Here is an 18,503-nt window from a genome sequence, read left to right on the forward strand (position 1 = left end):
TTCACAAACATAGTATGGGATTAGACACATCAGTAAATATCACACAGTATATATATTCACAGGAAAATCTTCCAAATACTGCTCCCATCCTGTTGTTAACCGGGAATTTCACACCCCGCTTGCCCTTCTTTTGTACCTCCATTTCTGGAGTGTACAGACCACAATGTGCTATGGCAATCCCGCATGCAGGGCGACATACCAGCTCTTTTAACTCCCTCTGCCTGTCACACAGCTGTTCATACATTCTCTTTCCCATGTCTGTGCTTTCCAGGGTAGAGATGATCTGGAGCTGGGTGTCGTTATTATCGATGATGTTGTATTCCAGCATCAAACACAAAATCTAGCAGCAGAAAGAAAGAAGAGCAGTCACTGCAGTGCTTGCATTCAGTTTCTTCCAAATATATTAATTACACTGGGCACGCCGGTTTATATTACCTGGTAAGTTTTTAGACCTTACATTGTGCAGGCTAGATTAGAGAATCTTATTAACATTTACTGACCTCCCAATACAAGAAACCAACTTTTTCTTCGTAAAGAATTAACTCTGAAAGTCAGGCTGTCTGTCCTGTCTTCCATTAGTGCTCATTCCTTCTGACTGAGAAGATGGCTTCATGCCACATTCATGCCATTGCAATTCAAATGCAAATATTTTATTTCCTCCATAATTTTAATTATCTTTAATTAAAAATATCAAGGACCATTATATTCCAATTCCTATTTAGCCACCATTTCCATTTAAAATATATGATGACATTAATCAAGAAATTTCGCTGAAGAAACCCAGAAAAATACGTATAAACTATTAGTGCAACAAAAATAACCAATCATATGCACCAAAAAAAATATATTAATGCAAGTAAACAAGGTTTTGTAAATGCACTTCTTGTGCACTGCTCATTTTGCAGGTGGCAAGACAAGCACCATGCAGTTAGTCATGGAAAAACCTCGTGGTTCTGAGTTCTGACCCCTCGCCATATATTTCTAGTAACGGAAAAACCTTGTGGTTCTGAATTCTGACGCCTCGCCACAGACTATACTATCACAGTCATTTATTTCCCATCATAGCCTCTCCAATTGAATTATAGCAAATAATTTTTCTCCAAAAATCCTTGCACCCACTTTTCATGTAACTCACACTCATATCTGCAGAACAACAATATTCTGTTCCACTTAATCAAGAGAAACACAACTGCTGGTGTTTGATACGACACAAACCTGAACTCGGCTTCTCTAATTCCACTAGATCTAATTCTGGGAAAGGTGGCGTGAAGGCGTGAAACCGAATCTGGACACTGCATGTAAATCTATATGACTACGTATGTTTAGGGCTTACCTCCACCATCGTCTGGTTACCCCTCAAAGCCAGGAGCATGCAAGGTCCTAATTTATTTTCGGCCAGTGAAAGCAGGAACTTCTTTGTTTTATAGCAGGATCCCATTAAAATATGAACCTATTTGAGAAACAGATGTAAAATTAGAGGTGTAAGCCTAAGAAACACACATACCTCTGGAAGGGATGTTGTTACAAAGTCAAATGTAAGTACCCGCAACAAACCTAAAGAAAGAGGCTTTTTGAAAAAAGTGATGCCCAGTGAGATCTGAGGGATGGGGTGGTTTTCATCCCTAAAGGATCTCAGCTGACAGCCCGGGGGCCTGATCTGACACAGGCTCCCAAGAACAGCAGAGCAGCTGTGCCATCACCCCCAGCCCCAGGGGAACCACCGGAGGTTTTGCTCTCGCATCTGTTTGCGGTTCGGTTTCTCCGGAAACGCCAGCTGGCGAGCGAGGGCTGTGTGGGCTGGACGTGGAGGTGAAAGGCGGTGGTGCTGGCAATCTGCTGGCCGAGCACGAGCCTCGGTTAAGGGCTGGTGATGGGCAAAATCCCCCGTTCAGAATGAACCAACAGGAGCTGACTGGGAAAGGAAGGAATGCCTTAAGAAAATCCAGCAGTCCTGAGCCCTAAATCGGAGATGACTTCATGTGCTTTCATGCTCTTGGGTCATTGTTTTGCTTTCCCTTTTGCTCAGTTTTCCCTGAAAGGAAAGAAATGTTGAGAACTCTTAGCAAGACTCCTTCGAGTCCACTAGCTGACAGAAATGTCCTGCAGACTCTCTCCAGCTCCAGAAAGCATCAGGTGATATCACATAGTAATACTTATGGTGGAAATGGAAAACCACTTGTACAAATCAAATATGAGAGTCTCTTCTCATAAAAGAGATTGGCAATAATCTTTCCCATTTAAAAGCCCTAGAGATTAGCTGCAGAGAATTTTGGGTTCCCAGATGAAAGTCTTATTTGATGGCCCAGACGGCTGATGCACCAGATTGCTGGCAGAGCACTATGTGAGAATTCATAGTTTCCAATGACCCGGAGCAGTAACAGCTCCATTATGTAGACTCAACATCAGTACTACTCTACAATAAGCGTGTAAATAGGTCCTGTGGTCCCCCTGGCTCATGGTATTGCCTGGACTATGTTCAGTACTGCTGAAAATATCACAACCATGCCACAATGGGGTCAGTTCTTTGTGGATCATGCACTACCATGCAATTTTTTTCCTCATGGCTTCATTACCAGCAAGGCCTTAGAAAAAAACCAAAATCGTTTTTCCTTAAGTATCTATCAGCTTGGGCAGCCTTTAAAAACAGTAAGCTTCGAGCCAGAAAGGATTTCATTTCATGCGGTTATCTTTAAGCTTTTTTGGAGGTTAATTTGAGCGACAAAATAAACTGCCGCTAACACTAATGTATGGTCCATCTCAGAACAGGATGTTTTTCAAACTTTATGGTTAGTCGTTAGCAGCTCTTTAAGTATTTATCAACATCCTTGCAAAGGGCACAGGGTAGTGCATATTAATGTGTGTTTGGATTGTGCTTTCTCATGCATGCCATCTCCTGATGCTCATCAATATCTTGGACCACAAAAGCTCTCAACAAAAAACCCACAGTTCTGAAGAAACTTTCTTTTCAAACATAAAAAGACACAGAATCAGTGAAGAGGGACTAAACCTTTTGTGAACAGTCTTTGTCCATTATCGGTTTCAAAAGCTACCTGATCTCTCTGGTTTTAAGTTAACAGTACAGACAGACATGCATGTTCTTTATGTCCCCAAATTTTTGGCATGTGGGAGACATACAACATGTAGATCCCCCTGACAGTTTCTTCCCTCTATACCCAACAGTCAGCTTCAACAAATGTTGTTGCCCTTACCAGGGAAAGGACATAATATAATTTCTGTCTTAGTTGCTATATGGAGCATTAAGACACAGCAAGACCTACGTGACTTGAGCCAGGTTGCATAGGAAGGCAGTGCCAGCATCGCTGATTAAAACCTGCTTTTTTCTGTTTAGTCCTTCTAAGCGTAACACAACTGCAGGACATGGAATGGTGGTTTCTAATTACACCTCCCCACAACAATGTAACTGGGCAGAGAAATGGCTAACACATTTTCCTATCTATCTATCTATCTATCTATCCATCCATCCATCCATCCATCCATCCATCCATCCATCCTTTGATTAATTCAATGTTACTGTTGTTTCAAATTCCAGGGGTGCCTATAAATGAAAATACAGGTGTGGATGTCCAGAATGGTCTGTCTCCCCTGTCTGCCAGTGTTCCGTATTCTTTGAGAGAGCTGTTTATACAGACACACCGACACATGTATTTATAAATACAAAAATACATACATACATACACACATATATACATGCATGGGTCTGTGCATTACGTCACCAGTGAAAAAACACACCAAAGTTCAAAAGAGAAAGCTAACACGTTAACCAAATTGTGACTGCAAGGAAGTTCAATGATAATAAGATTTAGATTTCATTTGTGGTTTACAGAACCATGATTTTGATAATTTTTTGACAAAAGCAAGTAAATCTTCTTACGGCAAATGACGCATTAGCTACTTACTGCAAAGAAGTCACTAAACTCACATTATTGCAGACACGTACCATACTGGCAAACAGCTCTCCATCGTCATCACACGCCACCCCTCCGGGGCTGTAGAGCTGGAACCAGCCGTCTTTGCCAGCCCGCACGCTCAGCAAACAGGAGTGGACCTGCCAAAAAGTGAAGATATTGGGAAGGTTACAGCTCTTGCCAACAATCACCAGCGTCTCCCACGCTGGGCCAAAAGAAGTAGTTCTGCACAACCGGGGACCCCGCTGGAATTTCATGGTTAATATTCCCATCTACAGAGCTGAAGGCAAGTCTCCACTCACAAAATCCTTTTTTTCAGTATAAATAAGTAAGGAAGTTGTATCAACACTAATTGTGTGGCCTTTTCATTCCCTTTCCAGAGATCAAACTATAATGGCTATAATCTAGAGCAGCTCCTTTCACTTGAGAAAACAAGAACAAAAACAAAACCCAGAACCACCAACAAAAAAGACTCAGATTTCTGAGCTTCGGCCATTTTCCCCCATCGCCCCAGCATGTGTGCCTGTACTTCTGATGTGATCTGCATACCAAATGGAGTGACTGATGTCTTGCTCATTCCAATAATTAAAAATTCCTATTAGTCTTGCTGTAATAAAACTTGACCAGAGTCAGGGTGAAAGAAATCCACAAGGAAAATTCAACGGGGATACATAAGACAGAAGTTGCACAGAAGAACTCGCACCAGTGAGCAACCTTTAGTCTAAATGTGGTCCACTGCAGAGATTACTTTATGTAGTCCCACAGTTTAGCAAGAGTCATAATTAAGCTGGGTTTTTTTACACCCTTGAGAGACAGATGTTCAATTTCAATTTTTGAGGGGGGTGGGAGGGAGGTAAAGTCCATGCTCTTTCCATCGGGCATGTAACACTAGTGACAGATGAAATCCTGGTGTCATCTAAGTCAAGGAGATCTTTCTTATCTGACAAGGATGATGACTGCTCTCAAAAAAACATGAAAACCAGGAGTTCTGGGCAACGAGGATGACGACACAGCCTCCTCATCCACAGTTTCAGGGAGTTTTCTTCCCTTTATGCCAACACCAAAAACTAATGCGGATGAGAAGTTCCCTCTGACTCAGCCAAGGCTGGTGATGTTGAACAAGCCCCACGTGCGGCTACGGAGCAGCCAGACACCGTGAGGCTACGGCTCCGCACTCCTTCCAGTAACACACCTCCCACCCCCTTTCTCCTGCTAATTCATGAGAATTACGGTCATTTGCACACAATGGAACTGAAATGTAGCTACATAAAACCTGTTATTTTGTAAGCTGCATGGATCCATGGATTTCGCTTCCCTTTTTTGGTATGGAAGACGAAAAACTCTGAGAGATTCAATAGAGTGGGGAAATCTTTCTCACTGCAGTTTACTGTGGAGCAAGGACATCAATTGATGTCCTCCTCAGACAAGCAGGTTACAACACATTTACACCATGTGGCCTGAGTGGTCATTACTCCCTAGGAGACTTAAGCACAGCAAAACCACACCATGTTTTGAACCAAACTACTCAATGAGAGATCTTCTGAACAAGTATACTTGCAACCCCTCCAATTAATACTCTCTGTAAAACCGGCAATAAACTCACTTCTTGCCTCGGGTCTTCTGCAAATCTCTGAATCACATATTTCAGCTCCCTGAAAAAAGAAAAAAAAAGTTAAAAGGGCAAGAATAAGCATTTGCTGGTTGCAGTACTCACATGTGTCACGTTTCTCTTGGATTACACTTTAAACAATATATATTCATGCACTTTAGAGACAAGCAAGTTGAACTGCTTCCACAGGAAGGAAATATGAGGTCTAAAAGTGATTACCAAGGACATTGTCTATTCACAATAGCCTAGAAAAGCTTTCAGAGATGTGCAGTGACAAACTCGTTTGTAAATTCTATAAGCATCCAGTGTCTTTAGTCCTTGGGCTCCTGCCATCACCATAAATTTATAAGAAAACAACATCTTTTTATTGCTAACAGAACATGCTTACAACCCCTCACAGATAAAAACATTGGAGACACAATACTGAATAATGCACCACTGCTATTATTGACTAGTACAAGTATTTTAAGCAATTATCCCCATCAATAAAAACAAACAAGCCCCACAAACTTACTTTGTGAACTTCTCATGTGCAAGAGCCCTAAAATTTAAAACAGAAAAGTATGAGGATTTGGGAGAAGGGAGGGAGGGAGGAAAAAATAATCAAAACAAAAAACCAAACAACCCAAAAACCCAAACAATCACTTTTCAGTTTTTTCCACATAATAAGAATTTGCTAAGCAATTGCAGCCCACAAGACAAAAAGAATAATTTTTCCAAAAGATCAAGTAAAGTCTCCTTCATTAATTGGGGGACAAGGAACGGGGAAAACAAACAAACAAACAAAGGCAAACACACACAAAAAACCCCAAAAAAGGACCCAAAAAAACCCACCAAATACCAAAACACTGCAACACCCAAAACAAACCAACCAACCAACTCACCCAAATCAAACCAACCAACCCAACCACCAAAAACTTGGAACAAATCTTGTAGCTTTTTCTGAGTCCTGTCTTAGACAAGGCTCTGACTAATTGTCAGTGGGAGTTTTGGGTCAGAAGAAAGTAAGTAAAAGACTTAAAATAGAGCTCCATAATTACAAACAGAATTTTGGCTCCCTCCAAGAGCCAGGTGAATTCTTTAACTGCGATGCAATTAAGGTATGGTCACAACTAATTAACATCATACATCAGTAAAGCAGTTAATGGTCATTCTGTGAAGGGCTTTGCATCACGGTGTGGTTTACACCTCCCCCGGGACTCCGGTAAATGATGTCTCTGCTGCCTATCTCTGAGCTCTCACTGTAGCCCAGGTAACCCGGCACAGAGGATTAGACCTCTCCGATTCAAGACATCAGGTCATTAGGGGATCTGATAAGCTAGCAAATTGTACAATTATAGGTTGTAATGCTTGTCCGCGGAGGTCTGCATTTTATAAACACTACTGTTCATTAATAGGTTTCCGAGGGAGCTTGGCTGATCTGTAGGGTAGCTTCTTCATTTAATGCAAAATACAAATGATAAGAGTCTCTGTGACACCAGTAAAGCATCGTCCTCCTCTAAATCTCTTACTTTACTCTCCTCCTCGTCAGTTTTCCTCCTTTTCCTGTCTGCCTGTCTCTAGTTCACCATTTTTCTTTTCAGGAGCATCTTAGAGAAATGGGGAAAGACAATAAAGTCTTCATGTCCCTCTGCATCAGCCAAAATCAACTCTAGATTCTATATCAATAGTAGAGACACAAAGCTCCTGTTATCATCAGCTTTTACGTGACATTATATTTCACCATAAAAACCAGTAACAAGAATAACCCAGTAAATAGTAAAGCAGCACAAACTTACTCCTTGGGAAATGGGATAGGTTGAAGCAAGCTGGCCAGGGCTGGTCTCCAGTCATCATAGTCTGACCTGAAAAATGAACATTTTATTAATATGTTACCAAGTATTAAATGTGGTTTGTCAACAGTTAGTTCAAGGAGTTAAAAGCTTTTTACTGCAGGCATCAACAATCCTTCTGTTTTACTGAGACACTCTGAAGATCTACAGTGACATTTCCCTTACCATTTTCAGCACATTCTCCAATGAGGCACAATAAATCTGGTATTTACAATGACCTCCAGAAAGGCCTTCTTCATGTCAACTTAAAGACATTTGCTGTTTATGAAACCTGTTGACATTTAATCACTAAGTAATACTTTCATTTAAGTTGCTACAGCAATTACCAGGCCATTGCTATTTACAGCTCTGCTCTGCATTTAATTGGATTCTTTTTTTTATTTTGCTAAAAGACATAAGCCCATTTGTAAAAACAAAAACACCTCCTCTATCCATTTGTGACCTTGGCACAAAGCAATGGGTCAGTTTAAACAGTACAAAGTCTGTAGCTTAAGAGGGAAGAGGCTACAGAAAGAAGCGCCATCAAATTAAGAGTGAAAGAGGACAAATGAGGACAACCACAGCAGAGAGCTCAGGCCAGCAGACCCAGTAACAAGTGTCTCCTCTCTTGCTTTAGCACCACAGCTCCCAGCTGATGCATTTTGGTGTTGTCTCTGCCATCAATGTACAGAACTGTCCTTCTACAAGGAGCCATCCATAAGGGGATGCTCATGTGAACTAGGATAAAGAGGATATTCTGCTTTACGGCATGCACTGGTCAGTGCAAACCAACCTGGCAGCGTATCAGCTCAATCCACCTGCAAAACGCCAGCTGCTCGCGCACACCTGGGGAAGCAGGTACCGCTTCTGGTGAGGAACGGCACTTGGCACACCGCCACCCCTCTCCTTCAAATGATCTCAAACATTCAGTGGTTAGTTAGTGCTAATTAACGGCCCTTCCAATGCACTGCACAGAGGATACGATCATTGTAAAATGGATGAAGAACAGAGAAGATAAAGAAAATTTGGTTAAGTCAGCACCAAAACTGGGTGTGGAACCCACCAGCCAAAGCCCAGATCCCACCACTGCCTTCTGGGCCACTCTCACTCCAATTAATACCAATGAGTACAGACAGAAGTAACCAGAGTAAATCTCATATGGGGTTAAACACCTTGGGATGTCTGTAGAGAACAATGTGCGAGAGCGAACCATCTCCTCTGACTGCTGTTACCCTTTGGATTTCACTTTCAAAAGCCACATTACTGGCTGCAGCTCACTGCAAACTTGGCACAAAAGTGCGGTGTTTCCGTAGGAAGGAACGAAGTGTAATGTTCTCAGATGGACAGTGTCTACTGATAGCATTAGAAACAGACAACATGTGCACAGGAACCGTTCCAAAATAATGCACTTTTTGCAAAGAGAAGGTTCTAGCCCAGAGAAATTGGAGATGGATGCATTTCCAAAAGTCTCATCCAGTTTTTGAACCACATAAACCAATATTTCCCTAACCTAGTAATGCACAATGCTGGACAGTCCACAAAGACCTGTTTATGGACAGAAAGAAAGCTCATGTGCATGAGCAGAGTATTCTTAAGAAGCAACAGGCAGAGAAATTGTAGGAATAATAATGTAAAAATCAACCAGAGAGGCAATTATCACTTGTCCAAGAGCAGTATGAGTTCAGGTTACCAATATATATAATATCTAATGCAAGTAACCAATATATATAATATCTTATGCAAATAACCAAGCCACAATAACTACTGTGATCTGACAGTAGCTTAACATACTAAAAACCAGGTGAATGTGTAAAAAAGCAATGTGGGATGGGTTAGTAGCTCTTCTTCCACCTGCAGTTGTTAAATAACCATGAAAGCACTTCGATACAAGGCTTAAAGGCAGCCAGTTAGCAACTGAGGTGGCACTGGCCTGGCAAAAATCTCAGTGCTAGTTCTCTTTAAAACACCAAACAAAAAACATTTGAGAGTCTTGGCAATGTCCCCTAATAAATACAACTTGTTTATTTTCCTCTTGTTATCTTTAGCATTTGAGGCTTAAAGCATTGTGCATGTGAAGCCACAGTAATCCAAAAAAGAAACCTCATGCCCATGCCAGTTGCGCTAGAAGCCACTGAGCCAAATTTTCTCCTCCATCAAAAATTCTGTTCTCTGGTTTAAATTATGAGCAACTCTGAGATAAGGGGTGTCGCACTAACCTCAAATGAGCATGAGTGCATGACACATAGAACACTCAGCGATCACCCATTTACAAAGTTCTTTCCAAGGACAAAAGAAACCCTCACCTGCTTAGACACTAAACAAATAAGGAAGATGATCAACTTTGTTTAGTGCCTCAGAACAGTAAGACATGAAGCAGGACTTCATTACAAGGGGTTGTTTTCCACTTTGCCTGTGTAAAGTGAGTATCGAAAACACCTGAGGATGGCACTTGGCACATAAACTGAAATAAGTCAAGGAAACCTCTGACACAGCAGCTCTAAGATGAGCCCTCTGGGTTCTTTTCACAAAGCTTTGATTAATTAAGGCTCTCTACAAGATTATTTGTTGTTTCTGACCTACCAACAAATCGAACGGGTCAGTGACACAGAACTCCGACCTGTGTTCAGATTAATCTGAAAGTCTCTTGTTTACCTCCCAGGTCTCTGTAGGAGACAGATGATGTAATGGATCTACAGCTGCAGCCAGAAGTGCAACAGGTTTCTGGGCTTTGCTGTGTCTGTAGGTGTGAGAACACAGCCCAGGCCACAAGAATCACTCTGGCTTCGAGCTAGCACCACATCTCTGCTCAAACATCCATCTCTGTGCTCAAGATGACATGTGCTCCTCCTCTTACCATTTACACCCCAAAAGCACGCAGTCCTGCAGCGCTGTCCTCTAAAGCACTAGCTGATTTTACTCTAAAAACAACACTTTCATGGGTAGATGCAAACAACTTTAAGAGCAGATTTTTGAGCTGAAGAGACCCAAAAGTCAAAATGCTGAGGTAGGAAATTCAAAGGTATTAAAGTTGTTTCACATCACATGGGATAAAGCACCTACAAATCTTTCCTCACAGAAGGTTAAAAGCTGAGACCCACCTGGAGGCTCAGTTCCCGTGACATCCCAGCTGAAGTGCTACACCACTAAAATTCCTCCTTGAGCAACCTGGAGAGTTGTGATTAGTAATAATGCGAACCAATCAATTTTTCACGGCTGATCTTCAAAGGAAATTGCAAAAGGAAGAGAAAAGCTGCTTTGTAATAGTCTAACACCAAGTGAAACGCTGCAGACAGAATTGGACAATATCACTCTGACTTTTCTTGAAGCTGCAGATTACATACTGCATCCATTTGCAGAGCAGGTCTGTGAGAGGGCAGTGAAAAGAAACCACAGCCTGTTTTCCTAGGAGGAGAACAAAGGGAGAAAACCACCTCCTATGAAATATATAGAATTTGGTCACATGAGTAGGACCTGAACATAAAACCAACACAACCTGTAATCCCTTCAATCTGAGCTAGGAAATACGAAACAAACACATCACAAGAATAAAACTAAACTGCTTATTAAAAGCCTACGGTGTTTCTCCTCCTCCCACCATTCCCTTTTCAAAAACATTTTCCTTCTGTCTGTGCTCATCTCATCTGCGTTCATCTTTCATTTCAGACTGTTGCCTTTTTTTCCCGCCCCGGTCCATTCAAAGCTCTAACACAGGACAGGAGTGTTTGAAGCAAGGAAAGAAAGGGAGATGGATTAGCTGTGGCTGCAGTTAACAACCACCAGGATGAGCCAGACAGAGGAGGAGGTGGCGCAGAGCTGCCGGGAGCGCTCAGGACAGGGCTTGTGACAAACTCCCTTCCGAGCTCTTCAAAGGCTGAACCCTCACGCTCATTACACAGCTTAAATCCCAGGACTGGCCTTATAAAACCAGAGGGGGAGAAAGACTCCCTGATGTACTCACTGGCTCTGATTTTTGCAGGATTTGCAATTTGAGGTGAGTAGCATAACAGCCAACCTGCAGCCCGATCTATGGGTTCTAAGCATGCTTCGGCTGGGCTCAGGGTGCTATGGGGTGCCAGCTGTCGGAGCAGTCCCCTGCCCTGCACACAGCTTTACTTACCCAGAAACCTTTTTTAGGGGATTGGCCCACCATAATCATTAAATGATCCCCAACTGCAGTGACTTTGCCTTTGGGCCTTCGTCGCTATTGGCCTGCCAACATAATACGTTTTCCTTCCCTGGGATCACCTTTCACCAAAATGAAAACCTGCCCATATGTCATGTACAGGACAAACAATCCAAAACATATTAGCAGCCCAGGGCAACCCTGATAAACATGACATAAGAGAATCCACTTGGGATATTCAGAGCATGCCACTGACCTATCGGGGAATGCGGAGAAGGCAGGGGAAGCTCCAGTGGGTGCTTGCGTTTGGAAAGCTGTTGGTCGTACCACCGAGAGACAGCGAGCCCCGAGTTCTCTGTTTTTAGAGGATAGTAAAAAGACCAGAAGCAACTACTTGGAAGCAGCCTGTTCCTCCAGACTGAGCAGCCTGACAAGGTAATTCCTCTGATATCAGATAAGATGACCAAGCCTCCTATACATGTACCTTATCCCTTCTTTCCCTGGCTCGAGGTCTAACTCCTCTGAATTGTATGACACAAGGTTCAGCTCAGGGTTCCAGGGCAGGCTGAGAAAAAGCCCCATCAGACCCCTTATCATATCAGGCACAAACCTGCTCTCTGCAAAACGCTCAGGTGTCTTTTCACATTCAGGCTTCTTTTGAGCTGGGCTTGCTTGTTTTTTTGAAAGAAGAAAATTGAGCACCACTGACCGGCCCTTGAAAGGTGCTGCCCTGGCTGGCCTGGCAGCATCAGGAAACAGCAGCACAAACCTGCCCAAAGGACCCGACTCTGCCCTGGTCACACAGTCCCCAGAGAGGTGTGCAAGTGTCTGGGCACCTGAAGGACTCTTGCCACTACAGGCAGCCACGGAAACAAAAAATAACACAGACAACGGGTGACAGCTGACAATACAACATCATCACAGCCGCAGCCTCCCTGCGAGGTGTCTATTCCTGCAGCCGGCTTAGTTTGCTGTTTGTTGGTCTGGATGCCACTACAGGCACAGTTGAAGTGTTGTCGCCCCATGCCGGGTGTTTCCAGGGGAACCGGTGGCGTCCTTCAGGTGACATGCAGACTATGAAGCTGCCCAGTCCAAGGAAGAGGACACAGAGTTCTTTTTACTGCCAAGTTCTCTAACCGCAGTAGTGCTGTTCAAGAACAAGTTTGGCTGTACAAGAAATTCTCTGATCCATGGGAACATTAACATGCAAGTAGGAGCTGGGCAACGCTAAGCAGCTCTCAGAGCTTCTAATTTAGTATGATGAAAACAAAGATTTCAATTAACTTAGTGCATTTTCTACACACCAGTTTAAGACTTGTAGCATTTGGGAGGCAGTGACTAGCATCAATACCACTATCAGAGTCCACATGCATTAGAGAATATTGACACAGAAGTTTGATCCACTTTTGAGTGCAAGACAAAAATACCACGTTCCACTAGAGACTGTACCTGCTTTAAAATCCGCCCAGGCTTTGGATCATCTGCCAATATCTTTAAAACCACAATTTTCTGTTTTCTTTCAGCACGCAATAGTTGTATTCTGTTACTAAACTGCATTAGAAGAAGGGTCAAAGACGTTCACGGTGCTCTAACAGCCACAGAGATGAACTTTCTAATTTGCACATTTAGCCCTCTGTGCAAAAAGTGAGACATTACCGTGATTATTGAATAATTGCCGCTATATTTTTATCAATATTAGAAGTGCTTTTTTTTTCCCCAAAAAATTAAGTATTGTGTAGGAGTTAAGTGAATAATAAAATGTCCTCTGCTGAAGATACTGATAAGAATCCTTATTTGCTAGACTGTCAAGAATTAAAATCTGCCTAAATAAATTACTCCCTGCTGTCCTAAGTTAATTATGTAAAAAAGGTATCACTGCTGGTGACTCTCTTGTTTTGATGATGATATTGAGTCAGACACCTAAAAGAACAATTAAATTCAATGCTAAGCAACTTATTTATGTTTGGCTTAACACCGTTATTAATAAGAACATTACTTTAGTGACTGCCCGCTGCGAGCTCAACTTCTGGATAGCAGTTGATTTATAATTAATGTTTTCTTCCTACTGGCATGTTCTTCAACTGTCTGTCTTCATATTCTCAGTTTTTCAAAGTACAGTAATAGTATTTAGTGCATCAGAAAGTTTTTGTTCAAGAAGAGTCTGAGTTGGCAAGGATCAGCTTCATAACAGCATCATCTTGCAACTTGTTAATATCTACTGGCCTCTCTACAATGCTTTTCCATCACTGGTTTCAGAGTTTACAAAACAACATTCTAAATCTTTACCTGTACTTTACAGATAAGGAAACTGAGGCACAAAATAAATGGCTTATTTAAAACCTCCTGGTAAAGCAGTGGCAGATTCAGGAGCATTAATGTTTTCAGGTCCCCCCAAAAAATCAAGGGATTAATAGGAACCGAAGGGAACCCAAATCTGGCTCTGCCTTTGAAACCATCTTATATTCTCACAGGTTTTGATTCCTCAAGCAGGATGTGGGCTCTGGTAAAGCAACCTTGAGGTTGCACCAATTTTGCAGTATCGCTGGCCCTTCGCTAAGCACATCCACTGCTGCTATTGAAGAGTTTGACTTTTAAAAAGACAGAAAACACACCAAAAAATACATTATTTTGAGGTATGGAGTGAAATAAGTGTTCTTTGTGTGGAAAATTCTATGGGAACAGAGAGCTGGCATATCAAATGTTTAAAATTTGCGGAGACTGAGGAAGAACATGCACATTTGTGAATCTGTTTATAAGTGTGTGTCAGCTGCATGATGAAACCAAAACCGTCAATGCTTAGTGAGTCAGCATCCAAGCCAGCATCAGGACCGAGTCCACAGTGTTTATGGAAAACATCTAAAGTCAAGGGCACAGGAATAAATACACGCTGTCTTTAATGTAGCACCTGGCTGCATGGAGACTTAGGAGCCACCAGATGAAGCGAAGTCAGATGCTGTGCTCTTTTAATGCAAACATTTTTAAAGGCAGAAGCAGCTACGCCAGGGGAAAAAAAAGAAATAAAATTAACCTTTAGCAACTTCCTGCTCAAGAATCTAATGGGAACAGTATCTTGAGTTCGCCTGTTCTGTCTCCAGTTCTGAGTGTGGCTTGTGAATGTATTTGCAAGCCAGCTCTGCAGGCAGTGGAAGAATTATGCTGCAAATTGGTATGATATATTTTGAAAAAAATAGAAACGCGGGAGAAAACTTTCACAAAATCCTCGATCACGGCAGTTGGATTTCATTTAATTCCTCAAGAGCGTACACCCAGATTTGCATTTGACTTCACTGCAGCCACATGCTCGTGGTCTACAGCAGAGCCCAAATTTAATCCACTGCATCTTGTATTCCAAAAAACTCAACTATTACTTCATTAAGCCTTACATTGTTTAATTAATGCAGAGATATTACAGTTTGCCCGAAGACATACTGCAACACACTAGCAGAGCTGGCTGTCCAAGTCAACAAAGTTGTTTTGGATTGTTTTACTGCACTTCTATCAGAAGCTTCCATTCCATAGTCCACCTTTTGTGTCACTCCATTATTTATCCAGGAGCAAAACAAGCTTTTCCTGAAGAACTTTTTCTTTTATATTCCTCTTGAAGATTTTCCGAGGATTTGCCTCCCAGGAAACCACGGAGCCATCATTTTGTACAGGCTATTTGAGCGTTCGTTCACTAATACAGGTCTGCTGGACCAAAGCAACTGGTTGACAAATAGACGCTACACTGTAATACAAGTAAATCTCAGCTGGTTATAAAACTTCTACAAACGTGTGAAGGGAGAACACCTAAGCGAAAGACATGGACCTCACCCAAGTCCTGCTGGAGCCAGGGGAGCAGCGCTGCCTGTCACTGCTCCGGCACCGAGCCTGGCACAGACCTGTCTGTTCTAAACCTGTCTCAGGCCATCCTGAGAGCCCTGGGGGAGATAATTGGATTTATATTTTTTTTTGGTGGGCAAGAACAAAACAGAAACCACTGGCAAAAACATCCTGTCTTCTGTAACATGCCTGAGGCTCGCTGTACAAAGAAGATTTCCGTTTTCATCTTCCTAATGCTATTTTTAGAACATATTGGCAGTGCCAGATGTGTCCTTCAAAGGGTGGACTCTCTAGAGCTGGAGTTAGATTTATAACCATGTTCTTGCTAGCCACAGATGTTGAAGACAACAGGCCTGTGAAAAAAGTCCCCCATTGTTAAGATGACATTGTTGGAAAAAGCCATTTAAAATAATTACTCACAGCATCTTGAGTATTTCAACATAACAACCAAGGATCCTGTCTGCCTGGGCGCTCAGCTCAATGCTCATGGTGCTGCAGGTAGGACTGACCATCAAGCAGTCAATCAGGTTGGGCTCGCTGTCATTGCCAACGTTGGCCGTCATCTTCTGATTAGCTGTGTTGTTGCGCTCCACTTCCACGTGGATCTCATTGGAAGTGACAATAACTGGTTTGAGACGGGATTCAGTCAAAGTGGCCTCTTGAGAGACCAGGTCAGGACTTGTGTGCAGAAGGCGGAGGGGGAGATTAGGCTTTCGGTCACATTGCTGCTGGCAGCCATTCCGAATTTCCTTCAGGCTTGGTGAATTGTCTCGACTGAATTTTAAAAATAAACAAATAATTTCAATAGCCAGACATGAGAGCAGGAGAGATAGTGCAACACTGAGAAGCCAAGATATTTTGCAATTTCCCACTGCATTTCACCCCAGCCCACCAGATTGCTTTCCCCCATGGAATCGGATTACTGAAATCAATTAAAAAACATTAAAAGGCTCCAACAGGATGGTTCTGTACCCCCTACTCTACAAAGACTCAAGCTTTTAATGACTCTAATTGACATGCCAGTTTAGTATAAAGGTGAACTTTCCCATCCAAGTTGTGCAAAGCTGTAACAGAATCCATGCCCAAGTTTGTATCTGGCTCCAGTACATGCCCAGACATTTGTCTGCAGCCCTCGCATCTGGAATTTTTGTTGGACACTAAGCAAGCTCTGTCCATGTTCTACCATGAGGAAAGTCAGACAAGCATAAACAAACAGGAAACATAGCAGAGGAGAACCCTCAGCGTCTACTGGAAACTGGCTTGTGTGTCAAAAACTGCAGCATCTATTTTGCAATAAGTCGGGAATCGAATTCTTCACCATCATGGAGACAGCATTGTGAAACCAGCTCAGATTCAAACGGTAGATACACAGACATGTACACATAAACCCGTCTTCAAGATCTCACCATTTCTTTTGCTTTGGGTGTAACACACCCCTCATGTGCATCTTTTAGGTTTTCGAGCACACAGAGTGTAACAAATACAGTCACATATATATAAAAATATGCGTGTGATTGACCAGAAGTCCCACGTATAACACTAGCAGTGAGCAGAGCAAGAACAAAGACAAGCTCTCACGTACCCACACCCATGCTGACACTGATCTTGTTTAGAGATCCACGGGTTTGGAAGTGAGTAATGTGGTCAACTGGGAATTAGTACTGACCTGTTGATAAATTCCTCATAACACGAATAAATGGCTGCTAAGCAAACAGCTACAAGGTTTGGCAGGACCCTGGGATGGGGGCACTGTCCAGTTGGACCATGCATGCTGAAAAACAAAAACCAAGATGACATTGTTGTGAGGAAGATTTCTGTGGTCAAATACAGTCAGACAGAACAGGGTGCCAGAACAGGACAGACAACCTTGGGGAATCTTCAGAAGGGCCATAAAAGAGTTAGTTTAACCCTGTAAATCCCTACCCAATGGGCTTATTTATGAATAAGGCTAAGCTGAACCCTCAGTGTATTTGACGTGGTATCTCTACAGTCCCTCCAAAATCTCACATGCGACTGAGCATTACGTGGTCTAAAGTTAATGAGAATCTCTCTGCAAAGGCTCTGGGTCTAAATGTAAAAAAAAAAAAGAATGAACACACAGCAAAGTCTATTGGCTTCCAGTGTGCAACTAGGCAAAAAACCCCAGCCATACTTGAGAATTTGTTAAAAAAAAAAACAAGAGAGACTTCAGGAACATTGTCTCATGGACTCTTCTAATTTATTTGCTGTTTGCCAGTACCAAAAAGAGGCAGCTACTCTTAACAGTCAGTAAATTGGTGAGCAAGGCTGGGAGAAGTAACACAGTGAAGCATGTACAAAGGACTGGAAATACGCCATAAATTAAATATAACTGACCTATGAATAAACTTCTTCACCACCTCCATTCCAGCATTCAGCTCATTCAAAGCCAGAATATACTCCTGAGTAAACAGCCGCAACCGAGGGCACTTCCCAAAATCCTGTCCGAAAAGGAGAGATTCAGTGAAGACGGTGAAACATGCCTGCAATGTACATTGAAACTGTGGGTTTTCAAAAGAAATCAACTCAAACACAACTGATTTCACTTGCTGGCAGCTTCAAGAGCGCAGGATCACTGCATGCTGAACTGGTGTGCTTCCCACTGGTGACATGCTTTCCAATTCTCCTCTTTCCCCCATACCCGCCCTGAGCGTTTAATGAAAAAAAATCCCACCTGCACTTACATTTCTTTTGCACACTTCACTTTATACCTTTATTTTGAAATGCATTTTTATTTTCGGTTTCCATTTTTGCTTCCACTCATAGCTGCAGAAATGCAACTCAAAAATCACTTTTTACTTCCACGTTTGCCACCTTTATCTATTTTGGTTGTAAAGAAAATCTTTTTGACACGCAATCAATAAGTGATCAAGTGCAAAACCAGAGATCAGCTCCTTCTCCAGGGATTTCACTCCAGCTACAATGTGAATTTTACAAGCAAGCTCAACAGTTACTTTCTTCAAATCCTGCAGTCGGAAAGGCACCTGCTACCGAAATCCTGCATCTCCCCACGTCACCTGCTATTTTTAGATGCGAAAGGAGTAAAATCCGCTGTCTGGTGAGTTTTACTCCACAGCGCATTTCTTCACATTTACACAGGTGTAACCTTATTACACAGGTGTTACAGAACTACACAGCTAAATTTCCAAGTGAACAAGGCGCACTGAGGACAAACCAGCCGTCCCAGCCATCCC

General features: G+C 42.4%; 1 protein-coding gene across 2 annotated transcripts in view; it reads right to left on the reverse strand.

Annotated features, from left to right (window-relative positions):
- CMIP (c-Maf inducing protein) overlaps positions 1-18,503 on the reverse strand; it is a 130,569-nt gene that overhangs the window by 8,986 nt on the left and 103,080 nt on the right. Inside the window, exons 8-16 of one of the 2 annotated variants that reach the window (XM_082062931.1) lie at positions 17,647-17,792; positions 16,958-17,062; positions 15,712-16,065; positions 7,314-7,379; positions 6,050-6,076; positions 5,530-5,578; positions 3,959-4,066; positions 1,334-1,450; positions 200-340 (exon numbers count right to left, since the gene is read on the reverse strand). In XM_082062931.1, the coding sequence (XP_081919057.1) occupies positions 200-340; positions 1,334-1,450; positions 3,959-4,066; positions 5,530-5,578; positions 6,050-6,076; positions 7,314-7,379; positions 15,712-16,065; positions 16,958-17,062; positions 17,647-17,792 (1,113 nt within the window). The remainder of the gene's footprint in view (positions 1-199; positions 341-1,333; positions 1,451-3,958; positions 4,067-5,529; positions 5,579-6,049; positions 6,077-7,313; positions 7,380-15,711; positions 16,066-16,957; positions 17,063-17,646; positions 17,793-18,503) is intronic. The other variant, XM_082062932.1, reaches the window with a different exon arrangement.

Source organism: Streptopelia decaocto (assembly GCF_964273445.1).
Source record: "Streptopelia decaocto genome assembly, chromosome: 11".
Lineage (NCBI taxonomy): Eukaryota > Metazoa > Chordata > Aves > Columbiformes > Columbidae > Streptopelia > Streptopelia decaocto.